The sequence below is a fragment of the Argiope bruennichi genome, chromosome 10 (assembly GCF_947563725.1).
Source record: "Argiope bruennichi chromosome 10, qqArgBrue1.1, whole genome shotgun sequence".
In the NCBI taxonomy this organism is placed as follows: domain Eukaryota; kingdom Metazoa; phylum Arthropoda; class Arachnida; order Araneae; family Araneidae; genus Argiope; species Argiope bruennichi.
In genome coordinates, this window is record NC_079160.1 from 19,841,760 (window position 1) to 19,853,295 (window position 11,536).

The window sequence follows — 11,536 nt, forward strand, 5'->3', positions numbered from 1 at the left end:
TTGAACAGAAATTGAATGTGTTATATAAAATAGGAATTTCCATGTTATTAGGATAATAATTATTTTCATACATCCAATTATATTACATGAAAGAACAGTTTTCTTTTAAAGAATAATATTAAAATTTTTCATCATTAATTACATGTGAAGTTAAACTTTACTTGTAAGAACAAAAATTTTATTAAATGCATATATTAAACAGAAACCTAATCCACGTGGTTATGTAAACTGTATTTTTGTTCTGTAATTTCTTTATCAACAATAGAAGAAAAATTCCTAAGTGAAATATTCTTGGAGGCGAAGAAATTGTTTCCGGTTTTTCTTGAAGAATGAAATATTATTGTAAAATACACTTAAAAGTTTTTAAAAAGTATATTAAAAACAGAAAAGAAAAAAAAATTATACGGCATAAAATTTGTAATAATCGGATTTTTTTTTTTTTTTTTTTTTTTTTTTTTTTTAATTTTACAGTGGTGATTTCATTTTTGCACCATAATAAATTTGACAATTAAGGTGAAAAAAGACAGAATTTGTATGATGATGTAAAAATGTCATTTTTGTGTTGTGTTTTCAGAAATTATCGTGGGAAGTTGTCAGAATTACGATTAATTTTTAATTAATTAAGATTTCCAAAAAAAGTTACTCTGAAGGGCACATTCTCATTATCCAAAGTATATCTGTGCTAAATTTTGTAGCTTTAGGTCCAGCGGTTTATTATTCAGAATACCAACACACACATTCATTTTTATTAGTAGTATATAGGTTTTACATATATTTCTACACAATTAATCTCTATTTTAATTTCTCTACGTTTACTTCCTCTTTTGAAGAAATATGGGTTTCGATTTTGAGAGAACTTTACATTTGTACCGTGATCGAATCCAGAACTTTTCTCCACGTTTCCGCGTCACATTTTGACTCTGTGGCATTTTGAGTTTATGTGCAGCAGACTTGTTCATATGGTGAAATGATGTTTTGAACCCTCACTTTTTCGATCCTGAAGCCGATACCTTATCACTAAGCCAGTTGTTAGTTATATAGTAAAGAAATGATGAATTCTGATAAAATGATAATTCTATAATACGAATATGAATTTTGCATTTTTACAGAATCTATTGTGTCATTGCTGGCGAGATATGTGGCGATTTATTCCTAGCATGATTTATAGTATTCAGAAATCGAAGTTGTGTTTTAGACACATTTTCCTCAACCGATTGAAACAAAAAATGTGCTTCAAAATTATATTTATAGAAACAAAATAACATATCGAATTTGATACATTTAAGTTATTGTTGTTTGAGTTATTGCATTTACTTGCTTCTGGAAGTAGAGACCAACAAACATTCATTCCCTCGTTGGATTTGTCTAAATATTTGATAGCGTATGCACTACAGATATTAAATCTGGGTGCCGAATTTTATTTATCTAGCTTTCTTCATTTTATCGTTATCATGTTAAATTATATTCGAACAGTGCGACAGAAAAACTTCCGCTGAACAAATTTTGCTCAAAATTTGATAGAAATTTACAAATTTGGTGTAAATGCCATATACCAAATTTCATCCGTCTAGCTCAAAGCATTTTTCAGTTAAGTTTGTCTCCGACGGATGGACATTTTTCAAACAAATATTTTTTGAATTCAGGGTGGTCTAAAGCATAGAGATTCGCCACAATCTCGAGTTCGAATTTTTTTTGATGATTAGAATGCATTTTTAATACTATTATACGAGAAAGTATAATAAAATTAATAATTTGTTGGTGCTAGAATAATTTTAGAAAAACATTTTAGCATCACATCTGTTGTTTTAAAGTTGAAAAATGACATTAACTTCAAAATATTTTCATAATAAAGTACTTAAAATAATTTTTAAATTTTCAAATTAATACCTAACTAATTTTCATGATTATACTAGAATTTTAGGCATTTAAGATGAATTTGGTAAAGGTATTTTTTTAATACATTGAAACACAGTTGCAATGTTAACTTTTTTTTTTATTTTTAAGCTTGATGAAAAAATTAATATTTTTATACTTACAGATACTTACATTTTACATTTATTAATTTTTAACAAAATATGCTTATTTAATTTGATAATTAGATGCTAAACAAATAATCTTTTTAATAGTGATAACAGTTCGCACATGTAATTTGAACAAACATTTTTTCAGACCTCTTTCACTCTTTGGAAACTAAAAGTGAAACTAGAACTGAAAATTATTTTTATTTTTCAGGTTATTCCATTATTTCTGGTTATTTTCACCATTCTTTTTATAGAACAAAAACAACTGTAATTTATTTTAACAGTTGTAAAAGATCTTCTTCCTTTTTTTTTTTTAATATGAAATATGCAAAGAGAAGGTATTGTAATCGTCATAATATTCGACATCCAAATTTCCATGAATCTTCTACATTATTTCGTCCTGAAAAGTAATTTTTGAAGCATGTATTACTAACTGTCCATGCATATTTGAAGATGAGAATTCAGAAATATAATGAGCTATATCTAATATCAGGTCTTTGAACCTAAATTGATAAGCCATATTATAAAATATGAGAAAATCGAGATGAGAAAATTATATCATATATATTTATATACTTATATTCTTATTATTTTATATATTATAATATTATTTATCATTGTTTACATATTTTTTTCCATTTATTTTTGTTGTTTGTTTTCTATCAAATAATTTTTCAATTTTGATTTTATTTTTGCTGTTCTTTAAAAAGGATCGAATAAAAACATGAACATTTTATTTACGAAATTGTAAAGGACTCAGTTCATTTACTCATAAATAAAAGATTTTCTCATTACAATATGCCTTTGTTTTTGTTTTCCATTCCCTCTTAACGGAAAATTTTTCGCCATTTTCATTTTTAGTTTTCATTATTTTTCATCCCCCTCCCTTTCCCATAAACAATTATTTCTATATTCAATGAATTTCTTATGTGACCCTGAGTTATTAATTTACGGTAATAATTTTTATACTACGTTTTTTACATCGTTAAACGTTACGTTTTTTAATCGTCTGGTATACATGTAATTTTAGTCATTTCTACGATCTAATATTGAATTCATTACATGCGAATCGCTGCACTGTCCCCCATAAACTCATTTCGATAATGATGATATTTAGGTTTCCTTAAAAATCATATTTTTATCGGTTTCTCTCTTTCTCTTTTTTTAATAAACTGTTTTTCTTTTCGAATCAGAATCCTGCGCTTATCTGGCAACTGATACTGCCAAATTCAAATTTCCAGTTGTCAGCGCCCCTCGCCGGTTTTTCTCTCCGTGGTCTCTGCCGCCATCTGCCGCTAACAGACAAAGCGCGGGATATCGGCCGGTTCTATTCGCTCTCAGCATTGGGCATACTTAACTTTACTGTACCAATTTGCCATTTTCCTTGCAAAGGACATTTCCTTGGTAAGAACTAAATTTTTTTGAATTAAAAGGAGTCAAAAGTATATTTTTTTATGATTTTTTTACTAGTGGAATGTTTTGTGTTAAGTATTTTCTTTCAATTATTTACATTCAACATAATATGATGTGATTTAACTTAGCGGCTCTCTTAGTCGTTGTTCAATACTATTGGTTTCATTATTGCTACTAAATAAATCATTTAAATATCCATGATACAATTGAGAATTTTTGTAAATATTCTGAATTTTTTAAACAAATTAATTATAATTTTTTGTGTTTATATATTGCGGCGGTGCTATTTTTTCGAAAATTACCGATTTTCATTGGGGAGATGTAAAAATGGCTAAATTCATTGTTGGAGGTATTTGAGCTGAATTAGATGGGATATTAAATTTTTTTGCTTGTTTTTACTAATTTTTAGAATTTATGTGCGTAATATTTGTGAATTTTTACTTCACATTATTTATATAACGAATTTTTATTTAGTGGATGATCATGATGCTCTTAATGTATAAAATGGCTGAAATAACTGATAGGAAATTGTCATCAGTTTATTGTTGGAGATACAGTGTACATACGTTACCGATTATGTTAGGGAAAATTCATTTCATTTTTATAATTTTTTTATTTAAATTAACTTTAATGTTATAATTATGAAGAAATAATTATTTTTAATTAATATTTATTAAATGAATTTTTTTAAAAAAATTGACATAATGAAAATTTAGTATTTTATTTAAAAAATATTAAGTATAGCATCTTGATTTTAAATTTTTTATTGTTATTATTTATTTATTTTTTTTTGAATTGATGGTTCTGCTTAATATGATTATAATTCCAAATATATAGTTATAAAGATTTTTAAGTTATATTATTAGAGATATTTTATTATTTTTTAGTTGTTTCTTAAGGTATATATATTATTTTAATAATTTTAAATTATTATTTTTCATCTATTTATCTTTAATGAAATTATTATAAAAACAAATTTTCCCAATTTTCTCTTTAAAAAGTATTTTACAATCATAGTGTCATAATATATAAAATGATTTTTTTTCCTTCTAAGTTATTAATTTTTAAAAATGTAGAATTAAATGTCTGTGTTTGTATATGTAGATTTAAATGTGTAATGACTTAGTGAATGCATGTTGTGTATATAGCTTAAACTGCATCTTGTGTTATATTTCATTGCATCTAATTGGAAGTCTGAGGAAAAAACTTGGTGTTACTATGTAATCTGTTATGAACAAAAAGCACCATTCTCGTGCAGTATTTCCAATTTTGTTTCATATTGTGTTTGAGCTAATCAATTCTGTCTTATAGTTTGTATTTTAAATATCATCCTTCTGTAAGTTAAGCTGTTTTTGGTCAATATTTTCAGACATTAAATTTGATTTAAGAGAAAAAAATGAGAAAAAAACACACACACAAGGTTGGTGAGGAACAGTTTTAAAGTGCTTTATATTCTAATGTCACAAGCTTGTATTTTGCAACTATTTCAAATAAAAGGCATGCAAAATAATATGGCAAATATCTAATTTGTACAGGATAATAATAAAAAGAATGTATGTATGGAGTATGTATTTAATTATGGATAGCATTTAATCGAATTACAAAAGGATGCCAAAAAATAGCTGTTCAGCATTCTTCAATTAATAACATACTTTTAAAGCTATCATTAATTCTCAGTCAAGAAATCAGAAGTTCTTTATTTTAGTATTTTTTTAACACACGTATACAAATACTTAAGTTTTTAATCTTGAGTTTGTTTTGGAACATTAATAATAAGTACTCTTAGATATGAAATGTAACAATTGTAATAGAATATTAGAAATATAATAGAAAATTTAGAATTATTTTATTAATATCTTCTTATAAATTCTTCCATCATGGTTACTTTATTTATGAAAGATTTTCATATTTTGAATTCCTGACCAATTGCTTTGATTTTCTACTGCTTAATGATATCTTATTTGTTGGAAATGTTATACAATATGCATAAGAGAGATTGAACTTATTTATAAAATTAGGCATAGGATAACATTTATATATTGAATTTGTTTCTTAAGAATGGTTACAATAAATGTTTTAATTTTGTAACCATTAAACTAAATCTATTATGAGTGCTATACAGTTCAACTTGTTTTCATTATTTATTAATAGATATTAACAGAGTAGATGCCATTTATTCAAATATAATTTAGATAAAGCATGTTTTTCCTTGTAGTAATCTGCAGTAATGTCGGATTCAGAAACTGGTGGTGACTCGACCAAGCGTGGCCGTGGCCGACCTAAGAAATCTATGGAGCCAAGAAGTGAAAGCAAGGTATGTTGTGGTAAATATTTCCACACAACAATTTTTAATTTTTGTCTATTGGGTGTTTTTTAAATTTTTAAAATTCTTTTCTGTGTCTTATTATAGGATAGTGGTACTGATGAGCCTAAAGCAAAGAGGGGACGTGGAAGACCAAAGGGTACAGCCAACAAGAAGGCAAAGAAGGTAAAGTCCTGAACTTCATTCAAGAACCTGTTTGACAGCTTATCTGAAATCCTGATTTTCTCTTCTCTCTTTCCCTCAATAAATTTGAAAATTCATTCTTCTTATTTCATAGTATTAAGCACTTGGAAGAAACATTTCCTGAAATCATCTTCATTAGATCATTGCATTGAAGATTGTCAGTTCATTAAATACTTAAGGAGACTTATACTTGGGAATTAAAATGTTATTAGGAATTGAATTAGATTGCAAATATGTAGAAATTTAAAAACCAGATAATTTGGAACAGTGCTGAAGTAGTTTTTTTAAATTGAAGAACCCCAGAAAGAAGAATTATAATATTAAAGAATTATGAAAGAAGAATTATAAAAGCAGAGTTTAATTGGACTTAATAATTTTTTTAATTGCTTAAACAGAATGTTAATAGGTTCCATTTATGCCTTCAATGAATTATTTTTCTGCTTATCTCTAGGGAAAGTTGCTTACAGTGGTTTCATTTTGTAGGATATTCAAATAATTGCATTAAATTTTAGATGATTTCAGAAGACAAAAATATTTTGCTTTGCAAAATTTATTACTCTATAATTGAATCAAATTTATAATTTATTTAATATTGAAAATTTAATTTTTTCTCCTTTTTTTGTACCGTTTTTAGACTACCAGTAGCAGTAGCTCTGGAGGATCATCAAAACGTGGTCGTGGCAGGCCCAAGAAGAGTGTAAGTAGTATATTTATATCATTTTTATAGATGAAACCCTTGATTTTTTTTTTTTTTGTAAATTATTTTACTATTAATGTATTGTATTTTATAGGAGCCTAAAGATTCAAAGAATTCATCAGATCAAGGAGATTCTGGTGATGATAAGGACGATTAAAAGTCTGGCCAAATTATGGTATGTTGTATTGAAGGAAATTAATTTTTTAATTTCATTTTTATTCAGAGACAGAATTTCCATTTGTCTTTTACCATATATGGATACTACTTGAGAATTCGTTCATAAGTATTGATGATATAAAATATAGCTTAAATAAAAATGACAATGATAAATTGTAAGGGGGAAAAGTTTGTAGTATAAATTATGTTCTTGTAACTTTTAATATTGCTTTTTTTTCCCCTGTGATGAATTAAATTTCCTATTTGTAGAAAAACACCAATGTATTTCTTATTGAATTAAGTAACATTTTTAATATGTGTAGTTTAGTTGTGTTTACAAATTAAAATATACTGCAAATAGTTAATTAGTCTTGTGAGAAAATTGTAGTAACTTAAAAAAAAATTGATTTTGTAAATATCTTAATTGTTTGTTTTCTGAAATATCAATTATTAAATAACTGATATTTAAACATATATTTTGTATAATGCATTGTATATCCCTTGTAAAACTTATGTTTTTTTTTTTTTTTTTCCCCCTCTTAGGTTTGTGAGGAGTCAGCTTTTGATCTGAAGCACTTCGGCTAGTTGTTCTTAAAATGATTGCAATCAATGAGTTTTACTGTCCTTTTTTTGTAATCGACTAAAACAAAAAGAGCAACACCCTTCTCACAAACCATTTTATATGTAACAGTACAAGTCTTAATCATTGTTTTTATTTTATAAACATTATCATCCTTAAATCTGTCTGCAGCAGTCCTCCTGGAGGTGTGGCGGGGTGACTGTTTCATCATCAGACTTAAACTCATCCCTAGTTCGAAAACATGTCTCATGAAATGCATAGTTTTAAAGCCATAATGAATTTAAGCTTCACCATTTCTAGCATATATGTCTGTCATTGTAGTCATTTTTCATGCTTGCCAGTTGTGTTTAGTGTTTTGCCTGCCTAGTTGGTTTTTAAATTGAGATGCTTTTTGTGCATTTTTCTTTTCCTTCACCAGTTTTACTGATTTTTTGGACCCGTAAAATGTATTATAACCTTTTATTTAATTATGTGCTTTGCTGCAGACACAAAGCCATTGATAATATCATAGTATTAACTCAGTGTTGTGTGCATTTTTTGTTTCAAGTAGCCATTGTGTGAAGTGATGCATTTGTCAATAAAGCATTTTCTTTAATTTCTTCTTTTCTTATCATTTGAATACATTATACCTCACATTTTCTCATCAAGAATCATTCTTAATCAAACTAATTACTGAAAAACCAGTACATTAAATTTTTTGAATTCTTGGAATTAGAAAAGTAATTTTTTTTTCATTTAATACACCTTAAAAAAAATTAGAAGTAAAATGAGCTACAGATATCAAATAATTTTAATCATAGAATAATATATTTATGTTGTAAACTGCAATCATTGAAGAGTAATATTGTGGTAGACTTTTTGTTCTATCAGAAATTGTGTAAATTAAATGTTTTGTTTCGTAAGTATTTTTACTAGAACTTTTAATGTTAATGATTGATTTAAGACAAAGGATTTAAATGAAACTAAAATATTTAAAGATCAATTACGAATTCAGCAATATGAAGCATTTAATTTTAAATATGTTTTCAGTAATTAATATTCAGAATGAAAAGTAATTCAGAGGTTAAATTTAGGTATTGTAACTTTGTATGACTAAAATAAATAAAATATCTTGGACTTATGTGAAATTTATGCATAAGAGAAAAAAATGTAAAATAGAAAGGATTAATTTACTCAGGTTGCAAAGTACTAAAAGTAAAAGCATTTGGAAAAATGTTACTGATATTATTCAAACTCGAGACAACATTATTTAATTTTCATTATTTATATTGAGGTATTAAAAATAATGCATTTTAAATTTCCATTATCTTAACTTTTAAAATTATTAACTTGTTCTGAAATATTTATCAACTATAATTTCATTACATATTTTTCTTAAATTACAAAGTGGTTTTTAAAACCTACCCAGAATAGACAAGGGAGAAATTTTCATTTTGGTTATTGATGTGGTAGCTGAATTTTAGGAGGAATTAGAATGATTTTGATTGAACTCCTTCAATTAGGAATGACATGTTATTGAAATTAATTTTCTTATTAAATGCTTAGTCTTACTAACATTAAACAACAATTTCTTGAGAAATTTACACAAATATTTTTTGGCAGACTTGATTCATTTAAGTGTAATAAATTTTGTTGAAATAAAATAAGTAACTCAAATACATAATAAGAAATTTTGACAATACCGTTTTCACTATCAGCATTGCGGAAACTCATAGGTACAAATTTCAGCTTCATTGAATATAGCCTTGTGTATAGTTAGTTACCTTGGAGGGAATATATGTTTTTAGATTGTCACAAGATAAAATATTAATATATTAATTTCACTTTTTTTTTATTAATATAAGGATATCTAGGTATCACATATCCTTGTATTTCAAAAATTTTTTTAACATGTTTTATATAAAAAGCAAATATGTGTGTTTGGTCTGGATAAGACATCCTCATGTCAGTGCAGTATAAAGATCAAAAGAAGTACTGTTCTGGTCATTTGATCTAAGTGCTAGTTATAACAGATTGAAATTGAGAGCATGTGAAAATACAGGACGATACAAATGTTCACTCATGTTTGCACTGATTGTGCTCATCACGAGCACAATGAATGTGACAGTTATTGTGTTCTCAAGACTTCAGTTACGTTTATTTTGGATCTGTTATTTTGTGTTAGCTAATAGATCCTTATTTTCATGATTCTGGACTTAAAAATATTTTGAGACCAATGTAATAATGTATGTTTAATTTGTTTGACATGTTACATGCACTCTTCCTTACACATTTCCTTCCAACCTTTAAAACATATTTATTAGCACTCAAAGACTAACGGAATATTAAGTTTTATTTCTGTAAACACCCCTGGGAAAAAATGATGGGAATAATTTGATACATACAATAATATGTGATTCTTACATATAAAAATTGTAATTTAAACTTAGATGATTATAGACTTAATGTTTTTACAATTTAAAAAATTTTTCTCTAGCAGTCAGAGGTATACCTAAATAGAATGGTACCCGTGGCAAATACCAGCATAATACTCCTGTTCCAACTTTTGAATTGCAATCCTTAAATTCCCTTCCCTTTCCTGAAAAGATATATGACGGGATGGGAGTTGGAAGTTATATCTAAATAATTGTATATAAAACCTTTTTGAGCTGAAATAATCTTGTAACTAACTAGTCAATAATATTTGATATTCAGAGTAATTAAACAACTTATAAAAAATGAGTTATAAAAGCAATCATTAGCAAAAATATATTTGAAATTATATTTTGAAAAGTAATGAATGACAAATCGTAAAGCACATTATATGTGATTATTTGAAAGGGGAATTTCCCCCAAAAAATCAGTTCGGCACCTTCAAAACTGCCCCTGACAAGATATTCGAAATACATGTTGATTTTTGTTTTTCTTATATATCAAAATTTTTATACAAATATTTTTTTGAAAGTCTTATCAAAATAGATTTAACTATTTTCAGTGATAAACTATTATTACATCAAACAAGCAAAATAAGTTTTTATAAAAAAATTCAAAATGATTTATAAATTTTCTAAACTTTGTATGAGGTATTGTTTTAATTCGAGCTGTTCCATGCTACCAAAAAAACACTTCAAAAGAATTACTAAAAATGAAGGGAAAATTCGATGGTTTTAGAGATATATTATCTTTGTGGAAGATATTTTCAGAAGTTATCTTAAAATTTAAAAAAAAAAAAAAAAAAAAAAAACTACAACAAAATTTACACTCATTTTTTGAATGATACATTTAAATGTACAATTTTCACTAAATGTTTATTATTCTAGGTGTATTTGCAATAGTGGCTTCATTGTTTTAGTTTGTCAAACCTATTTCCTCATTTCATCAAATCTTTTTTCCCCCCTATTAAAACAGATTATTACAGCTCAGATATTTTTTGAATTAAGAACTTAACTTCACTCCCAAACAATGAAAAGGAAGCAAGTGATTTCATATCTTACAAATATTAAACTTTCTCTCTTGGTAAGAAGGTTTGGCAAATAGAAATATCACCTTCCAACCCTATTTATATTAAATCCGATTTCACATTGAATCTATTTTTTCAAATGATAGATGCATGATTCTAATATATTGTAGAGATATATTTGCCATTGCTTATTAATCAAAAAGTATTTTCACACCTTCATAACTCACTTGTCTTAGTCAGGAATTATATCTGCGTACAAAATTTAAGTATTGGTTTGAATTTGGGAATTAATAGAGATAAATATATGAAAATGTTAAAAAGAAAGAAAAAAATTTCATTTTTGTTTTCAATTAAATAAGTTTTATTTTAATCTTAATAAATAAGAGTTAAAAAAAAAACAACTTTTTTTTTAAATGAAATTTAACTAGTTTATTCCATTATTTTGAGCCCTCTCGTAATGACTTCGAAGGTACTTGCCCCGACTACCTCCTTCTAGTTACACCACTGCTTGCAATTGAAAATCCTCCACGAATTTATGTTTCAAATAAATAAATTATCCTAATATTTAAAAGTGTGTTAGTAGGAAATAATATTTCAGTATTTTATTGACAGATGCAATTTTCTTGCAAAAGCCGATTTCCATCCCAGGACATTTGAAAACATAGGCAGTATATGCATAAGGATTTTTTTTATATATGTAAAGCAAAAATAATTAAGAAAATTA

At 26.3% G+C, this 11,536-nt stretch overlaps 1 protein-coding gene across 1 annotated transcript; it reads left to right on the forward strand.

Annotated features, from left to right (window-relative positions):
- The first annotated feature begins 3,265 nt into the window (after positions 1-3,265).
- LOC129988613 (high mobility group protein HMGI-C-like) lies at positions 3,266-7,972 on the forward strand. Its single transcript, XM_056096872.1, has 6 exons — positions 3,266-3,425; positions 5,650-5,748; positions 5,845-5,922; positions 6,575-6,637; positions 6,732-6,812; positions 7,337-7,972. Exons 2-5 carry the CDS (start codon positions 5,662-5,664, stop codon positions 6,792-6,794), a joined length of 291 nt encoding a protein of 96 aa, XP_055952847.1. The 5' UTR covers positions 3,266-3,425; positions 5,650-5,661; the 3' UTR covers positions 6,795-6,812; positions 7,337-7,972.
- Positions 7,973-11,536: the final 3,564 nt, after the last annotated feature.

Excerpts from the sequence above, each read along its gene's own strand:
- LOC129988613 (XM_056096872.1), top strand. The coding sequence starts at position 5,662 with ATGTCGGATTCAGAAACTGGTGGTGACTCGACCAAGCGTGGCCGTGGC. Across the intron at positions 5,749-5,844 it reads AGCCAAGAAGTGAAAGCAAG|GATAGTGGTACTGATGAGCC; the intron begins GTATGTTGTGGT and ends GTCTTATTATAG. Across the intron at positions 6,638-6,731 it reads GTGGCAGGCCCAAGAAGAGT|GAGCCTAAAGATTCAAAGAA; the intron begins GTAAGTAGTATA and ends TGTATTTTATAG.